This window comes from Sphaeroforma arctica (genome assembly GCF_001186125.1).
Source record: "Sphaeroforma arctica JP610 unplaced genomic scaffold supercont1.286, whole genome shotgun sequence".
In the NCBI taxonomy this organism is placed as follows: domain Eukaryota; class Ichthyosporea; order Ichthyophonida; genus Sphaeroforma; species Sphaeroforma arctica.
The window spans coordinates 75,172-95,035 of NW_014040272.1; the positions used below are offsets into that span (position 1 = coordinate 75,172).

General features: G+C 39.1%; 4 protein-coding genes across 4 annotated transcripts; 1 reads left to right on the top strand and 3 right to left on the bottom strand.

The window, feature by feature from the left end:
* Positions 1-26: 26 nt before the first annotated feature.
* On the bottom strand, positions 27-4,636 carry SARC_04837 (hypothetical protein). The gene is made up of 6 exons (XM_014301321.1): positions 4,413-4,636; positions 3,454-3,813; positions 2,194-2,322; positions 1,746-1,810; positions 1,249-1,393; positions 27-1,001 (listed from the first exon to the last, which is right to left on the bottom strand). The coding sequence occupies exons 1-6, from the start codon at positions 4,530-4,532 to the stop codon at positions 945-947; spliced, it is 876 nt and encodes a 291-aa protein (XP_014156796.1). The 5' UTR covers positions 4,533-4,636; the 3' UTR covers positions 27-944.
* A 1,384-nt stretch (positions 4,637-6,020) lies between these two features.
* Positions 6,021-7,298, top strand: SARC_04838 (hypothetical protein; the record flags this gene model as incomplete). The annotated part of the gene is made up of 4 exons (XM_014301322.1): positions 6,021-6,399; positions 6,520-6,637; positions 6,870-6,950; positions 7,076-7,298. 4 exons carry the CDS (start codon positions 6,021-6,023, stop codon positions 7,296-7,298), a joined length of 801 nt encoding a protein of 266 aa, XP_014156797.1.
* A 3,753-nt stretch (positions 7,299-11,051) lies between these two features.
* On the bottom strand, positions 11,052-11,768 carry SARC_04839 (hypothetical protein; the record flags this gene model as incomplete). Its single annotated transcript, XM_014301323.1, has 2 exons — positions 11,508-11,768; positions 11,052-11,183 (listed from the first exon to the last, which is right to left on the bottom strand). The coding sequence occupies exons 1-2, from the start codon at positions 11,661-11,663 to the stop codon at positions 11,052-11,054; spliced, it is 288 nt and encodes a 95-aa protein (XP_014156798.1). The 5' UTR covers positions 11,664-11,768.
* A 6,189-nt stretch (positions 11,769-17,957) lies between these two features.
* Positions 17,958-19,147, bottom strand: SARC_04840 (hypothetical protein). The gene is made up of 2 exons (XM_014301324.1): positions 18,874-19,147; positions 17,958-18,548 (listed from the first exon to the last, which is right to left on the bottom strand). Exons 1-2 carry the CDS (start codon positions 19,027-19,029, stop codon positions 18,417-18,419), a joined length of 288 nt encoding a protein of 95 aa, XP_014156799.1. The 5' UTR covers positions 19,030-19,147; the 3' UTR covers positions 17,958-18,416.
* Positions 19,148-19,864: the final 717 nt, after the last annotated feature.

Genomic DNA, 19,864 nt, shown 5'->3' on the forward strand with positions numbered 1-19,864 from the left:
TAAATATTTACTGTGAACCATGCTATCGATTGTTGTACCCGCTATTATATTACTATCAAAGAATCGCCCGCCTCAGTCGCAGCTGGTGGTACTTAAGTCCCACAGCAGAAAGCTTGCAGAAGCTGCGATACTCGCATGTATTTCTGGGAAAGCACCAGTGGGTGAGTGTGTATAGCTGACGACAGCTTGTATGTACAGTCATAGACGTGCTTATTGCCCAGGGTAACAACAGAGGGGTTGTGTTTGCCACTGCAGACAGATCGTACATGCTGCGGTAAACGGCATGCATAGTAAAATTCGGTGCATGTATAGTGTACTGTACGGTGGGAAATTTGCTGAACCAGCGATGGGTATGTACAGCAATGGACGACGTCTATGTGCAACACCGATAGACACGTGTGTGCTGTTGTTGCCGCTTTGTCTGTGATACACTGCACGCTACATGTGTGCTGTACTGCCTTCTTCCGTGGTCAAGGCAAGGCGTAATCTTGCGTGCGGAACGAGAAGATTGCCGGGCCTCAACGTGGGCCAGTTTGATGGAACAATGAATATATGACACGTTCTGCGCTATACCAGGCCTGTCCATATCACAGTCTTAAGTTCATACGACTACTTAGAATTCGCCTTGTGGATAAATCATGCTGTGTCCATCGCAAGTTAGCTGAAAGAAGCACCGATGACTGCATGGATGTACTAGAGCCTGTAGATGTCATTGAGTGTATGTAGACGGGTGTCTACACCAATCAAACAGCTCCCATCAAGCCGCGCATGTCACAAACTAGGCGCTCGCAGGCAGCTATTCACTATTTGGTCGATCTACTAATCCTCAAATGTCAAGCTTCGGCAGCAGTATTTCTACGATGACCTTCTAATTTACTCTAGATCACCATAAGTGCACACCGCGTTGACGATTGTTTCTAAAGCGTTCACTGAGGCCAGACAGATCACTCGTCATCATCGGCATATTCGTATTCTTCGGCTGCTTCGACATCTGGTACGAGCTAGTTGACGGGCCGTTGTGATGGTTGGAGTGAAAATACAAGTCAGCTACGTTGTTAAAAGATTATATACATACCCTATAGTGTATCATATGTAGCTACACGTTTGCAGTGGAGTTAGCTCTCGGCTCGAACGCGAACGCTGTAAATCCTGATATAAATCCTGGTGATAACGCATCACAATGCCACCGAAAATTATCGTAGTTACCACCCAGACCACTATTGTACAGGCACATACGAAAATACCTACCCAGTACTCAACAAAGCTCTGCTGCCCCACATCGTGTTCAATCATGAACTGCAAGGAGAGAAATCCTCTCGCGTTCATTCTCATACTCACTTTGGATGCTACGGACATGGCCTTGAGGCAGTGTCGCATGCTAGACAGGAGGTACCTGTTCGAATAGAAGAAAATCGATCAGATATATGTCAAATACATTTCAGTTATTAGACATGACTAAAAAATCACGGAAATCGAACCCCCGCTTTCCGTGCGTAGGCCATGTTTTGTACAAGCTCCACGCATGAGCTTGATGAAAGATAGAAATAATCAACTTATAAATACAAACAAAAATTAAGACCTAAAATACGAGAGGACCCTGCACACGCATTCTCACCATTATTCACACTTGTATATATGCAATAACACGATCTCAGTGGAGCTCAGACACGATCTCTCCGAGAGCAAGCACTCTGGTACAAGACAAAAAGTCTACTAATCCTCGTTGAGTGTATACACACACATACTGTCCCGATTGGGTCCGCACGCTCTCTAACGACTCCACGACCTCGCACTCGGGCGGAAAGCTCACCTGTGTCGCCGACGTGATAAATTTGTTGACATGTTTATAAACTCATGCTAATATGTACAGCATACACGCAGGCTAAATTGTGGACCCATCGATTTAACATTAAACGCAGACCTTCTCCAAATAACATATAAATGTGTCGGAAATCTCAGCTGATCCATCCGCGATCTGACCGCAGATGTTGTCGATTCTCCGTCGCATAACAAAGAGCTTATGCAACATCGATATGCAGAAGATACTGGCATCTCATACTTTCACCGTGCTAATCACGTTACGAGATTGTCAATTAAATTATACACACCATTGACATGTGCGACTGATATTTTAAAGGACACTAGTATTGCTGGCCGACTTCTGGGATTAGAAACCAAACAATGAAAGCATACCTCACAGCTACCAGCTACATTCGAAGTGGAGAATCGAAGGCAAGGATCCTGTGCTGAAATATATACGTCAAACTGTCCGTGCTTATCGCCAATGGTCATCTCCGAGAATATGGGCCTCAGAGCTTCCGCCTAACGTGATACAGAACAATTCATAAGCACAATATAGCAAACTGGGAAGACAGTCATAAGGGTAGATATGTGTATGAAACAAACCAATACAGTGTAAGTAGACAAAAAGCAATTAGAACGATATAGTATTAGATATAACAGCCTACTGTAGTAATCATTACACACAAAAGTCTTGTGCAGGAGAGAGCAATCTATTTGAGAAACACATGAATTGGACCTAACGACCGCGCAGGCATGTTCACAAATGAGCAAATTGTGCTGATACATTGAATATCTAAGTACACAGGATCAATATCGGATTGAGTATTCTAATCACTTCGCAATCACACAACCTGAAAAGATGTCGCGGCATTCGCATATTCCTGTGCGCACAGTTCAACTAGCTGAACCAACTTAGATATATATAGTGGTACGTTCAAATGTAAAATCCACTTGTTTGTGTACATAGTTTTAGAATATCCTACAAACGCACTATTTGATTCTGCGATTTCATTTTATCTGTCTACTTGAGTTTCTCTGCTAACGAACAAGGACATGGCGTGCCTTTTTCCGACAATGTGATTCCCACTGTTCGACCCTGTGTAGTATCACTTTTACCAGATAACTTTTGTACAAACGTCAGTGCACACTTCTATAAAGAGTATATCCGAGATGTTATACGTGAGATAGATGATTTCTTTGACCTCATACCTATTCACACTTTGCTCGGTACGTATAATCGAAAATGTGTAAATACTTTCTCATTATGGGTAGCAAAAAATGAGGCTTTTATGAGAGGCATACGCGGTGTATAGATGAAGTTTGTATAAGTACACAGCGCAGTATCAACGCAAAACTAAGATTAAATATTTATGGTATATCTTATACATATCAAATCATGCACTCTCATGCTTGTAGCGTAACACAAGTGCGTACCATTGTGGGGCCTGGCCCAAGCGATCGATGCAGATACGTACAAGTGAGTGGCGGCCAGTATTTCGTGAGATGTTCGAATCACGCTCATATTAAACAAACCGGACACACAACTCAGTTGAGACAGTAGAAATACAACTCCCACGAATTCTACCAAATTATAGATAAAATCAAAACAGTTGGGTACACTGTGATTAGGACCATTTCAATTGCACCTACCTGTAAAATGACTTTATTATACACCTCGGAACCACGAAAGTTCATATCTTCAGCATACATTCCCTCCATGGTGTGTATATTACAAGTGGTGCAAACATTCCTCTCAGCCAACTTCAACTCAAGCGGATTCCCATAACCAGGGTAGCAGATGCGGAGCGATGTGCTCTGGCTATTCGCGGTTGTGGCTCCAAATATACTCAAGCATTCGATCAGAACATCCAGGTTAATTGCGAAATCGCACTTGGATCGACATTCGTACTCGTCAAACAAATCGGCCTTCACAAACGCGCTAGTCTGTGCACTACCCTTGTCATTCACTGTGAAGCGGAGGCCTCTCTCACTCACCACACAGGTTGCTTTCTATCAGGAAGAAATCGAATAAGACTTTAGACAAATTACGTATGTGTACAGACAACTACGTCGTGAAAATAAACGTGTTGTACAATTATTCATGTATGATGTTGGGTCATATGGACCAATAGATAGACTGGCATAAATGCCAGGCAAGCAAGCATAATCCGAAGCGACAGTACAGTACGTTATAAAACCACATTAAAAGGCAGTGAAACACACATGGGAGAATTATAGACACCCCACCCGGGTACAGCCAGAAGTGCAAAAACTAACCAATATAGGATAGAAAATTGAATAGCCTGTTCAAAATCTGTATAATTACTCGAGGCACTGCAACGCATGATTCACAGGCCATGAAAAATAGCAGATGCCATCGCCCTCTAAGTCAGAACTAAACACAGGCCAACTTAATTGCAGATGTGCACTACCATTAGACGTAGTATCACATAAATCAATTCAATTTATCAAAGCAGCTCTTGACTCCCACCTACGGCCATCGTATGTGATCAAACAAGGTAAACCGTGATGTGTACTTGAATTACCGCTACTTATACTTTGTTAATAAGACAACTCCAAGTAAAAGCATGAATGGTGACGCACTGTACCTCATTCAGATGCACAGCCTTCAGCATCACTAAGAGCTTCCTTGGACTGTCTAGAGTGGCTAGGAGGATAGGCAAAGGATTACTGTCAAAGCCAGCCTCATCCTCATAACTGTCGGACATTGTCGCGACAACAGATATTCGAGTCCTCTATAAACTATTGGCAATCAGAGTCAGTCAGAGATTGTGGCATTGGGAGAGGTTGAGAGCTTGTTCGCACATAAGATATTGATATAATGATTGTACAGTTGAGCACATTGCACAATAGAGATATTATAGTTGCATTTTTGTATAGCAGAGGATAATCTGTTGATAGAGTAGAAGAAAAAAATACATAGCCGATGGTGAATGGTCCGCTCTTAATTTTACCCGCTAAAACATACACGTAATACACAGTTGACAGCACTAACTGTGTACCGGCCAGAGACTCAGAGCAAATAGAAAACGCCAGAGATCTCGTCGATAAAAGTGCGAATTTCGTGGGCTGCTTTCAACCGATATTCAACTCTTGTGACAATTTCAATGGGTCATAGGTACTGATATCTGATCCTGAAGATATGTAAGAATATGTTGTTGCAATCTCTGAAGTGTGTTGTCTCCGCATTCTAACACTGTATGCACCGCAGCTATGATGCAACCCAATACAGCTAATTTACAAGGGTACAACTTTTCTGATTACGGGCAACAGGCATCTGATGTACAACGCACTCAAAGGCATATGCCACCGCTGTATACGCCGGCTAATCCAGTTTTTCAGTTACCTGTCGATAGCAACATAGCATCTTACACAGGATCATATGGTCCTGTCTCCGTATGTCAACTACATTCGCGTATCGTTAATTTCGTGCTCTAGATTCGCTTACTTTTATATAAACAGCGGCCGCATCGCTTTGAAGTTCGATTCCCTGTAAACTCGAACAACGAACTCGGTACAACGGGTACTTGTTTACGTGGAATATCAATATTTTGTGCACATATACCAGGTTTTTGACATCGGTAGAATTTTCGATGCGAGTCACAATGCTCCATCGATTCCTTTAGCAAGAATAGGCGTCCCTACACTTACAAGGGCGACTATACGAGGTCACGACTTCATACCCTTACTCCTTGGAACGGTCTTCGCAACACCTGGGTATGTTAATCAATACAGGTTGCGTGAGACCTTGAATATTTTCGTCATACAGTTATTTTACGTGTTTCTCACTGCTGATGGGTTTTAGCTTCAAATTCCGTCAGAAACGCCACCCACGCGACAAATCGACTCGTGCCTAGCTTATACGAATATGAAACGGGACAGTGCTTTGTGCTTCCAGTGAGTACAGAGAAGGACGACACGCAGACAAAAACATCTCAAAGTACAGGTACCAGAGATAAGCTGCTAATCGCCGATGTTTTATTATTGATTGTGACAATTGGAGTCCCTTGCATTTTACAATATTGACACGTGCTCATAGCAAGCTTTCGCTTTGTTGATGATCAGGTTATCAGCATATCAGAGTCGCTGAGAGGATACGTGAGATCAAATGGATCGAAGAAACTGATATCTTCGTAACTGCCTATGGAAAAATTATATCTACATATAAGTGGGCAATGGACACAGAAGAATCCATAATGGGAGGCGCCGTTCTCTCTGCTACTGAAAGCAATTTGCACGCATCTGACATCAGGACATTAGACACTGAGTCTTTTAGCAAAAGAATCATTTCAGGTGGATTCGACGGACAGTTATACATCACAGCGCTTGAGAGGAGTGGTCAGTCGAGTGGGCATGTTCTGTCCAAATATAATAGTAGTGCAATGGACTCGGCAAATATATCAACTGGCACAATTCTGCGACAACGACGTTTTCCATCCGTAATTTCAAGTGTGTCCTTGTTCTCCGGTGGGCAAACGGGAGCAGTTACGACCGACAATGGCTCAGTCATGCTAATTGACACACGCAGCCCCCGACTGATAGCATTTCAGTACGACGAAAAAGTGACAACTTTCGGTATGTTCGGCTTAAGCATCTCTTTGTGCGTAACATTTAGGTCGAGATTGAGTCAAGACAATCTGCACTTTACTTACGATGCTATTTTTACTCAGAAACATACTCTGCTCAATATTGTAGGTGAACGGAAGGCACCGCTTTACACGCACGTGTTTTCGTCTGACGCTCAGGCATATCTTGGCTACGACGGCGGAGAAATTCGGATACTCGATACACGGGTAGGAGATATAGTAGGCAGGTAAGTGGATTGTCACTCTTTTCAGATTGCCTTTCGTCGAAGTCAGGGTTCCTAATGATAACTTTATTATAGAGTGGGTGTAGAAACATGCAGTAGGGTGTTGTCCGTTTGTGTTAGACGAGCCGGATCAAACAAACAATGCTCATCCAGAGACAGCAAGTGTTACATGCTTTTTAGTTGTAAATCAACTGACTCGGAAATTCAGAATATATTAATTTACACGTCGGAATAGAAGGAAAGATTCAGTATTGAAAGCGATTGGTGATCTCAGCTTGAGTGCGAATGGTAGCCTGTGCGCAACCGGCTATGGAGGGTAAGTCTCAATGTCAAGTTTATTGTCGCGAATCGTGATGCAGACCATTTAGGAAAGAGTTTTATTCGTGCTCCTCATTGGTTTGATGCAAATAGACTACCTTATTTCTCTCCACGTGCATGTAGAGTATCTTTTTCGAACGCGAGTGCAAGCAATCTAGACTGGGAAAGACAAAGCTCGCACTGTCATGTATCGACCGACGCGATGGGCGGACTGGAGACCACTAGTGGTGCTTGGCTCGAGCTGGAAAATGGAAAATCACAATTTTTCGTGGCCGACGACTGTGGTCACCTGTCAGTCTTCAACGATCCCTACGAGCAAATAGTGTCACCGGATCGCCATTATTAGCGAGGACGTCTCCGAGTCTTTCTCTCAATCAATTGCTAAAATGTGATTTTTGCTTTTTTTTCTTCTCAAAAAAGTAAATATATACATTCTTCTGCTCTCGTCAGGCGTTAGCCGATAGGAGAGACAGACTGTCCATAGTCCAGACGCCTCACTCCAGAGTCCAGAGCTAAGTCCGTAAATATTTTGCCTGTTTGCACTTTGAACATAAACAGGCGCAACAAGAGAGTTTGCAACTATAATACATATAAATGATACAGGGTGTCCTGAACTGCTGGCTGCTGAGTTGCTGACCACTGTATGTCAGTAGTACTGTAAATAAATATGTACATTTTTATATTATAAATAAATATGTATTTACTTCCCTTCGAAGCTATTTTTTTTTTTAAATGTATTTTTTTTATTAAAACAAAAAGACATTCCGTATTTCTGATGCTGGGATATATATTCCAGATTCTGCAAAAAGAACAGACACTCTCTTTTTAGTTTTTTAAATACTTTTAATTTTTTGAGTTTTGGCCTTTCGACTTTCGTGCTTCGCAACTGTGCACGTGTTCTCCTGTACACCATGGGAGAACCAATTCACTTTAAGAATCAAACATACAAACCGGAACGATGGTATTTATCATGTTCCGATTGGCGTTTGGTTCAAAAAAATGTTTATAGGTCTTGTATAGGGCATAGGCCCATAAATTTTAGAATAGGGAAAAGATTCGAATTATTTTTTTAACAGAGACAATCACATTTATACATATGTACTTGCTTTTTTTTTAAATTTACACTCAGAGTCTCAGACTCTCAGTCCGGGACTCGTCGCTCGAGAGATGGAGAGAATGTGTGTGTGAACGAGAGAATCTGCGAATTTGAAGTGTGAGAGAATGTGAGTGTGCGAGACGGTGAGAGTGAGATTGTAAGGCGGTGAAAGACTGATGGGATACCCGAGAATGTGAACGATATAGTTACAGCTGAGATATCTAGTAGAAGTTATTTTTATTTTTTTTAGAGTACAACAAAAACACCATTCAACAGGATGGGAACCCAATTTCTAAAATCTATTGATAACATGAGTCTTAGAAATTGGCTGGCATGTCGATCTTTGCCCTCAAAAATCCAAAATTCGTACTGCAAGGTAGGTTCCACCACAAACGGCCAAATTTTCATGATTTTGTCAAAACTAGATTTTGAACTATGGACAAATCCAAAAATGTGTCCCGGTGATTTTCTCAATCAGGTCTTTGTGAGCATATTCCGCTATCAAACGTCCGAATCGGGTCACTATTAGTGTGTGTTGTGCCTGGCTGAAGTAGGGGTGGTTTCTTGTACTAAAACCCTATCGCACCTGAATCTGATATTTTGATTTTCGACCTGTTATTTATAGGCCCGGAGCGGATCAGTGTATGTACCATAGCCTCCATACTCCATACTCCATAGGGCATATTTTTAGGCCCATCGCCTTTCAAATTTTAAAAGTAATAGAGAGACAGGATGTTTTATTATTTATGTTTATTTTTGTGCCAGATAAACTTTTTTTCTTCTATCTGACAGATCACTTTCAAGATTCAATACGTACTTCTATCCATTTAATAGGATAAAATCTGCGCACATACAACAAAGTATGTGCAGTCAAAAGTAAATTAGACGTTCGAAATGTTTTAAATGGCCTTTTGTTTTGTAACAAAATAGGGCTTTTTTGGTTGATAAAACCAAAGCAAATAATTTAAAATAAAAGATAGGGCCGCTTTTGCCAACTTCGGAAAAATATACGAAAATACTGTCTAAAAAAGTATGGCTCAGTATTTTTTTATATATCTTTTGGAAAATAGGACATGACAATTTCTGGAAAATTTTGAAATATAGCGCCGAATATATTTTAAATTATGGATGAATATTCTCTGAGTGTTTCAATTTGAACAGTTGGCTAAAGCAAGAATAAAAGGATTTTATTGGACTTTCATTTCCAAACATTTCTATTGGATCTCATGTATCGTTATATAATTTTGGCGGTCTCGCATACACGTCAGTTTGTTTGACACTTTTGTAGAATATTTTTCTGTTGGTTACGTATATGTACGCATATATTCGCGACTATAAATAGGCGAGCCATTTGCTGCTAACTTACTTGCAACTGGCATTCTTCGCACTCTTCCTCGGAGCCTGTTTCCCCGCACATCCTACCCAAGCCCCAACAAAGCGTAATATATTTACAAGAAGATGAAGATATAAGAGAACTTGAGAATACGTACATATACATAATTTACATATTTACAAATAGAAGTGCCAAAAACTCAAAACTCGCACGTGTTTTGTGATATACTTTGTCGCGCTCAAAAGCCAAAAAGTATTCCGAAATTAGAATGCTCTTTCTTCATTCATTTTCAAACTAATATACAATAAAATGAAATACTGCTTCAATATTTTTACGTCGTAAAATGTAAAATTTGGAACTGGCAAAAGCAACGGAATTAACAATTTATGAAATATTGAAGTTTTGAAATACTGAAAAATGAAATTCAAAATTTCTTCAATATTTTGAAATTATGAAGAAATTATAGACTCGCGTAAAAAAAATATGGATATAGTTACCGGAGTAAGGTATTTGTGTATTCATCATCAAACGATGGCAAAACCGGCCTAAATAAATACTACTCTTAATCTCTGGTGTACTCTTGATATACAAAATAAAAATTTAGAAAATCAACGCTCTCGCGTCATCACATGTCCTTCAAATTGTATCAAAATAACAATGTAAAATACCGAATATCTCTAGACTCTAGAGAGGTGTTGAATTTGATGCAATCTAAAATCGGCCCTGGCAGTCTGGCACGGGCTGGCACTTGGCAGTCTAGTAGACTATCTCTAGGTCTAGAGTCTAGTAGACAATTTAAGAAATATTGAAGATTTAAAATACTGAAAAATGAAATTCAAAATTTCTTCATTATTTTGACATTATGAAGAATTTTTGGACTCGCAAAATTTTTATTGATTTAGCTACCGGAGTAAGGTATTTTGCTCTTTGTGTCTTCATCATCAAAAGATGGCAAAAACGGCCTAAATAAATACAACTCTTAATCTCTGGCGAACTCTTGATATACAAAATAAAAATATAGAAAATTGACGCTCTCGCGTCATCACATGTCCATCAAATTGTAGTCACAACAGTCTACACTCCACAGTCTGTATCACTGAGACCATCCTCCACATTCCACAGTCCACAAGTTCGTGTTGTCACAACTCACAAGCCTACTTTTTGAAAGAAACCTAAAAAGGCATCATGTGTCGAATCATACAATTACCACGCAAAGTGAAGCCAAGTTTAATTTAAATTGATTAACAGGTATTTTGTGGAAAGGCACTGCGTTGAATTTAGCAATTTTTCAAATATACCAAACCACGCCAAGTGATAAGAGACAAAACGTATCATTATTGAATGTCTGAGAACTATGATTCGGCTGACGGGACTAGGATCGGCTGACGTGAATCACGAACTATCGAAATAAAGCGAATTATCGAGGACGAGCGAAATTTGTCGGATTTTGATATTTTTATTCTTTTAGTATTTCAAATACAAGGTTGCGATGAAGCTCAAACCATGGTCTGACTTCCTTTTTTTTGGTTCCGGATGTCCACAGTCTCAGACATCGCCTTAATAATAGGTCCGTTATCAGTCTCTCAATGGTACTCAGCTGTTGAACGCCCCAAAGCTGTAAGTGACTATGGGCATGCCTTCCTGGTGCTGTAATAAAGGCCGTAACTCGGCTACATTGATGCCCCACCGGAAACGGATGTTGACGTAAAAACGTGTGTTGCTGGCGAGAACGCCATACTTCCCTTTCCTTGGTTGGGTTGTGTGTGCGTCCACTCTATCCCTCGCGTAACTGCCGTGTCCATCTACAGGGTAAGTAAATAACAGGAGATAGATACTAAGTATACAGGCACAAGTGCAACTAGAACACCCTACACTGCGAGAAGCACACAACCGAGTAAAACCGAGTTTCACAGAAAAGAACCAAAACAGGCGAATAAGTTGAAATGTACATGAATATTGTATCCGACGAGCTATAAATTGGTTTGTATTAATACCAGCTATAGACTGGGATATCATAATATAGACTAGTATATGCAAGATACAAGACAGCTCACAGGATGTCTGAATTCGAAATATGGCACAGCATAGATACGGGACACCTGGTACTCAATTACTGTCCTGCATACCTGATCACACCACTCCATAACCAGGTTATTCAACATCGCTACAATCAAGCGCACGACGAAGATGACGAAGAAGATGGAGGCGGCGGTATGCGAGTCAAAGCTTTTGAATGTCTTCCGTCTCGACCCGTATGATTTCCCAGTGTCGTACGACTCCATATTGATTTCCTTGTGTTTGGCACTGACACTTGCGTTTAAAATGTACAAACTCTACAGCGTGGATTGAAGCAGCTGAATGTAGTATTTTCTTCATGTACCTCTTTCTTTAAAAAAATTGTAGTTTATATCAGTGTGTACACAATATTTTGCGTATATATACCATTAAGATTTGCTACGGTCCGGTTACCAGTCACCACTGTCCACAGTGTTTGTACATCATGTGAGAGCCAATTCAATGTAAGAATCAAACACACCTATCGGAAAGATGGTATTTATCGTGCTCCGATTGGCGTTTGGTTTGCCAAAGGTCTATAGATCTTGTATAGGGCATAGACCAATAAATAATAGAATGTGGAAGAGATTCGTATTATTTTTTCCAGACAAAAATAAACACATTTATACATATGTACTGACATACTTTTTTTAAAACAAAATACAAACGAGAAAGAAAATTAGAAGGCCATTTTTGAAATAAAACAGCAATACAGTATCCCACCTGAATCTGATATTTCGATTTTCGATCTGTTATTTATAGGCCCGGACACAATTTTGGATTTGTCCATAGTTCAAAATCAGTGTTTATTTATCGTACAGTTTGTTCCGGACATGGGGAACTCTCAGTGCAGGACATCTGTGTATGTGAAATTGGCTATTCTATTACATCTGACGGTTTAGGATGCACGGCAGAAGGGGAAGACGATGCAGATCATGATTATGATCATGATCACGAGGAGGAGTGTAGTGGGTATGAGCATATGCACGACGGTGAATGCCACTGCACATCGGGATATTAATCTGTGAATAGCAATGGAACTGCATGTGAATTAGCCTTAGAGCCAGAGTATTTCTTTTCATGGATATGTTGATAGAAAAGTACTTCAACACTACAACCAATCGCATATACGCTGATGGTATTGATAAGCTTATAGATAGTTGGTACCGCGACAACCGTGGCGGCCGACGACAAGTTATGTAGTGGCAACGGTCACTGGGACAGTACCGAGTGTCACTGCGATTCTGGTTATACGCTGAGTGAAGACGGCAGGCAATGCACTGCTTCTACAGCGAATATTCATCCATAATTTAAAACATAACCGACGCTATATTTCCAAATGTTCCAGAAATTGTCATGTCCTATATTCCAAAAGAATGATACAAATATACTAAGCCATAATTTTGTAGACAGTATTTTCGTATATTTTTCCGAAGTAGGCAAATATTTGCTTTGGTTTTATCAACCAAAAAAGCCCTATTTTGTTACAAAAAAAAATGCCATTTAGAACATTTCTAACGTCTAATTTACTTTTGACCTGCACATACTTTGTTGTATGTGCTCAGATTTTAACGCGTTAAATGGATAGAAGTTGGTATTGAATCTTGAAAGTGATCTGTCAGATAGAAGAGAAAAAAATGAATATCAGGCACAAAAATAAGCGTCAAAAATAAAATATCCAGTCTCTTTATAATTTTTAAAATTTGAAAGGCTATGTGCCTAAAAATGTGCCCTATGTAGTATGGAGTTTGGAGGCTATGGAACAAACACTGATCCGCTCCGGGTGATTTTCTCAATTTATATTTTGTATATCAAGAGATCGCCAGAGATTAAGTTGTATTTATTTAGGCCGGTTTTGCCATCATTTGATATGAATACACAAAGAGCAAAATAAATACCTTACTCCGGTAACTAAATCCATAGATTTTTTACGCGAGTCCATAATTTCTTCATAATTTCAAAATATTGAAGAAGTTTTGAATTTCATTTTTCAGTATTTCAAAACTTCAATATTTCATAAATTGTCAAAATTCCGTTGCCTTTGCCAGTTCCAAATTTTTACATTTTACGACGTAAAAATATTGAAGCAGTATTTCATTTTATTGTATATTAGTTTGAAAATGAATGAAGAAAGAGCATTCTAATTCTGGAATACTCTTTGGCTTTTGAGCGCGACAAAGTATATCACAAAACACTTGCGAATTTTGAGTTTTTGACACTTCTATTTGTAAATATATAAATTATGTATATGTACGTATTCTCCAGTTCTATTATAACTTCATCTTCTTGTAAATATATTACGTTTTGTTGGGCTTGGGTAGTATGTGCGGGGAAACAGGCTACAATGAAGAGTGCGAAGAATGCCAGCTGCAAGTAAGTAAGCAGCATATGGCTCGCCTATTTATAGTCGCGAATATATGCGTACATATACGTAACCAACGGAAAAATATTCTACAAACGTGTCAAACAAACTGACGTGTATGCGAGACCGCCAAAATTTCATAACGATACATAAGATCCAATAGAAATGTTTGGAAATGAAAGTCCAATAAAATCCTTTTGTTTATTTTGGGACCACTCACGGATAATTTCTTGTTTATTCTTGCTTTTGCCAACTGTTCAAATTGAAACACTCAGAGAATATTCATCCATAATTTAAAATATATTCGACGCTATATTTCAAAATTTTCCAGAAATTGTCATGTCCAATATTCCAAAAGAAATATACAAAAATACTGAGCCATAATTTCTTAGACAGTATTTTCGTATATTTTTATGAAGTTGGCAAAAGCGGCCTTATCTCACATTTTAACGCGTTAAATGGATAGAAGTACGTATTGAATCTTGAAAGTGATCTGTCAGATATAAAAAAAATGAATATCAGGCCATAGCCTTCTGTGTTTAATTTTCAGAAGGCTATGATCAGGCACAAAAATATACATAAATAAAAAAAGGCTAAGGTACATAATACAATATTTTATCAAAAAATAAATATAATCATAATCAGAATTCTAGTGTTTGTATCGAGAGGATCAAAACATCAGAAGCCTTTTGTAAAAAATCCCCCCCCTCCCTCATATAGTTCTGTAGTTTCCGCCGACGCAAGCGGTTTTTATTCTTTTTCTATATCAGCTCATTTTTTTTTAAATGTTTATTTTAAAAAAGCAAAAACACTACAAATATACAGTATGTATGTATCATTGTTTTTGTTTTAAAACAAATGTAAAACAAAAAGTAAAAAAGAGGTCTCGCCGACTCGGCCTTTTTGTTTTTTATTTCAAATGTCTTTTTTACAATATTCAATAGAAATTCTTTCATTTTATTTCTATAATCATTATTCTCGTCATATTTTTTTCCCTATAAAACTTCACCATATGGTACATAAACTACTATCTACATACTTTATTTACTTCTTTTCCTATTTCTTTAAAAAACCCAATCTATAAACTCCCCCTTTTTCAAAGCTTTTTAGTTCCCCCACCGACGAAAGCTTTTATTTTATTTTCTAGATTTTGCCTCCTGTGTTTGATTTTTTGTGTTTCATGATTGATTAACTGATTGTGTTTGACTGTTTGCGGCTTTGAGCCTTAGAGTTTGAGACTTTGAGGGCAAAACTTGAACTTGTTGTCAAACAAAGTGCAGATTAATATTTTCTCTACGGCTCCTTCTCGAATCCCGATATTCAATTTTACCAGAAAACCGAATAAACATACATACCATAATTCACAAATGTAACCATAACTTTCGAAGCCAGATTTTCAAAAGACATTAAGTACGGCCGTAACACGGTAAGTGAGGTAGCGGCAAGGAGCAGTATACCTCCGGACAGTTGTAATACTTGTCTGATTAGTGATTGCCAATGATGAACTATGCGATCACATAGCAAATATATTCATTGGTTAAAATTGTAATTTCAATTGAGATCACCTTTTGATTTTCTGACACTGTTCGCATCTTTTAAATTTGAGGACCGTCGTAAACTTTTAAAGTCTTAAACTAGTATGCCCTGCTCAACGCTCACGAAACGAGGATCATTGGAACAACCAAGTGGCAATATTCAGGTACTGCAGACTGTAGAAGTGGTAAGTTATGGACAGTTGTCTGTCAGGATGTCCCTGTAAACATTTCTGCTTTGGCTTTAGACTAGATCTCCGCTATGGGAAAGATCCCGTACTCAGAACTATTTACCTTAGCAACAGACTCGCCTTTTTCGTGTTCGATTCTACTATTCAAAGAGAAACCATGCCGACCGTCAAAAAACCCGTAAAACCACTTCAATTATCTATTCAATCGTAAATGCTATGCATGTAGGTATTTTTGAGATCATCGAGATATAATGTTGATTACGATTAAACTTCAATTTAAGCCTTAAGTTAAATAAGAACCAGTGTAAATCCATGCTGTGTTTCTTCAGTTAAGTTGCAAATATGGTTGTGGGGTTTTCTCGTGTACACTTGTATCTAAGTGTTCTCACCGCTTGTGCAGTATTGCGGTTGATTGTTGCCTCAGGTGGACGCTTTGAAGCATTCAAACCGAGTGTTCTTAGAAATAAACAATTGAGACTACGTCTATCGTGTCCAGTATAAGTAACCAGAGCCATCAGCGTGGGTCAAAGCCCAAAAGCGAGAATTTCACAAGCCGAACGGAGAAATCGGGAATCCCGGAATTTGTTATCTGAAATCGTTTTATTCCATGGAATTGGTCATTAGGATTGGTTTGAATTGGCGATTGCAAATATTGAACCGTTACAAAATTTGTACAGAGTCGGTCAGTTAGTGACCAGTACTCTTTTATTTATTGTTTTATGCTGATATCAACATAGTGACCTTTATTTACTCTCCACGATAGAAGAAAAAAATGATACTAGGCACAAAAATAAACATCAATAATAAAACATCCTCTCTTTATAATTTTTTAAATTTGAAAGGCTATGGGCCTAAAAATGTGCCCTATGTAGTATGGAGTTTGGAGGCTATGGAACATACACTGATCCGCTCCGGGTGATTTTCTCAATCAGGTCTTTGTGAGCATTTTCCTCGATCAAACGTCCGAATCGGGTCACTATTAGCGAGTGCTGTGCCTGGCTGAAGTAGGGGTGGTTTTTTTGTATAGACCTCTCGATTCAATACGTACCTCAATCCATTTAACGCGTTAAAATCTGAGCACATACAACAAAGTATGTGCAGGTCAAAAGTAAATTAGACGTTAGAAAGTTTTTAAATGGCCTTTTATTTTGTTACAAAATAGGGCTTTTTTGGTTGATAAAACCAAAGCAAATAATTTAAAATAAGAGATAAGGCCGCTTTTGCCAACTTCGGAAAAAAATATACGAAAATACTGTCTAAAAAAGTATGGCTTAGTAATTTTGTATCATTCTTTTGGAATATAGGACATGACAATTTCTGGAACATTTGGAAATATAGCGTCGGATATATTTTAAATTATGAGAAGATGAAGTTATAATAGAACTGGAGAATACGTACATATACTTAATTTATATATTTACAAATAGAAATGTCAAAAACTCAAAATACGCAGGTGTTTTGTGATATGCTTTGTCGCGCTCAAAAGCCAAAGAGTATTCCAAAATTAGAATGCTCTTTCTTCATTCATTTTCAAACTAATATACAACAAAATGAAATACTGCTTCAATATTTTTACGTCGTAAAATGTAAAATTTGAAATTGGCAAAAGCAACGGAATTGCCAATTTATGAAATATTGAAGTTTTGAAATACTGAAAAATAAAATTCAAAATTTCTTCAATAGTATGAAATTATGAAGAAATTATGGACTCGCGTAAAAAAATATGGATTAAGAAACCGGAGTAAGTTATTTTGCTCTCTGTGTATTTATCATCGCAAAATTTTCAAAAGATGGCAAAACCGGCCGAAGTAAATACAACTTTAAATCTCTGGCGAACTCTTGATAAACAAAATAATATTTTAGAAAATCGACGCTCTCGCGTCATCACATGTCCATCAGATTGTATCAAAATATCTATAAAATACCGAACATCTCTAGACTCTTGTTGAATTTGATGCAATCTAAAATCGGCCCTGGCAGTCTGGCACGGGCTGGCACTTGGTATTCTAGTAAACTATCTCTAGAGAGTCTAGTATACTCTAGCACCACAAGCCAAGTCCAGTCACAACAGTCTACAGGTCCACACTCCACAGTCTGTATCACCGAGACCATACTCCACAGTCCACACGTTCGTGTTGTCACAACTCACAAGCCTACTATTTGAAAAAAAAACTAATGAGGCATCATGTGTCGAATAGTACAATTACCACGCAAAGTAAAGCCAGTGTAATTTAAATTGATTAACAGGTATTTTGTGGTAAGGCACTGTGCTGAATTTAGCGTTTTTCCAAATATACCATACCACGCCAAGTGATGAAGAGACAAAACGTATAATTATTGAATGTCTGAGAACTATGATTCGGCTGACGTGACTAGGATCGGCTGACGTGAATCACGAACTATCGAAATAAAGCGAAATATCGAGATCAAACGAATTTTGTCGGTTTTTGATATATTCTTTCTTTTAGTATTTCAAATACAAGGTTGCGATGAAGCTCAGACCATGGTCTGACTTCCTTCTTTTAGGTTCCGGATGTCCACAGCCTCAGACATCGCCATGATAATAGGTCCGTTATCGGTCTCTCAATGGTACTCAACTGTTGAACGCCCACTATGGGCATACACTTCCTGGTGTTGTTATCTTGTTTTTTCTGTGAAATGTGATGTATTGTTCTCTCGCCCCACTGAGAACACATCGGTCAGCGAAGGTCCATAATTCATGGATCGAGCTATCGATCAATTCTTATAACGGGCGGAACTCGGTACTACAAACTCCGCTTGCGCGTTACCGTCCTCTATAGAACATCCTTCCCGCGAGGGCGAAAGGGCAAATAGATAAGACAGCCATTCTAAATTTTTCATAATAATAATAATATAATAAAGGCCTTAACTCGGCTACGTTGATGCTCCACCGGAAACGGATGTTGACGTAAAAACGTGTGACGCTGGCGAGAACGTCATACTTCCCGTTCCTTGGTTGGGTTGTGTGTGCGGCCACTCTATCCCTCGCGTAACTGCTGTGTCCATCTACAGGGTAAGTAAATAACAGGCGATAGATACTTAGACAGGCAGAAGTGCAACTAGAACACCCTACACTGCGAGAAGCACACAACCGAATACAACCGAGTTTCACAAAAAAAAAAGAACCAAAACAGGCGAATAATTTGAAATGTACATGGATATTGTATCCGACGAGCTATAAATTGGTTTATATTAATACCAGCTATAGACTGGGATATCATAATATAGACTAGTATATGCAAGATACAAGACAGCGCACAGGATGTCTGAATTCGAAATATGGCACAGCATAGATACGGGACACCTGGTACTCAATTTCTGTACTGCATACCTGATCACACCACTCCATAACCAGGTTGTTCAACACCGCCACAATCAAGCGCACGACGAAGATGACGAAGAAGACGGAGGCGGCGGTATGCGAATCAAAGCTTTTGAATGTCTTCCGTCTCGACCCGTATGATTTCCTAGTGTCGTACGACTCCATATTGATTTTCTTGTATTTGGCACTGACACTTGCGTTTAAAATGTACAAACTTTACAGCGTGGATTGAAGCAGCTGAATGTAGTATTTTCTTCATGTACCTCTTTCTTTAAATATTTTGTAGTTTATATCAGTGTGTACACAATATTTTGCGTATATATACCATCAAGATTTGCTACTGGCCGGTTACCAGTCACCACCGTCCACAGTGTCCGGTGTGGTCGAAATTTGATATTGTGGGAGACCTACACAAGGGAAACCCTAAATCCGTGGTGTAGGTACAGATTGACCAATAGGAAAATAGAGTATAACACGAAAAATCATGACTCCAGAATTTTCGGCCTACTTGGCCGTATCTTATGGGTATACCTATTGGGGCACTTTTTTTACTTTGCGCCATGGGACAGAGTCAGAGTACAGACGCCATGCCCTGTGGCTGTGACAGGCTGTGACTCCTGTGAGGCTGTGTGTGTGACTGTTGTGACTTGTGACTGTGTGCGCCGCACTGCGCCACGGGCCGTATATTACTCAACCCATGTCACACCTTTCCATTCTATTTATAGATACAAATAGGACATACACACAAAAAAATTGAAAATGATGTTATATTTTACCTGTTGAAACTCGTGCTCCCATTGTTGCTCCGCCACCTCCCTGGTGAGGCTGGTGTTGTGGCTTTTCTAAAACAAATTTTGAAATTTGAAAAACCCACAAATATTTTTGTCTTTGTTTTTTACTTTATTGTTGCAGTAAGAGTCCAGAGACTCACAATCACACACGCACAAGAGAAGAGAGAAGTGTGAAGAGAAGAGACTGAGAGACGTCCCTCTCTCTCTCT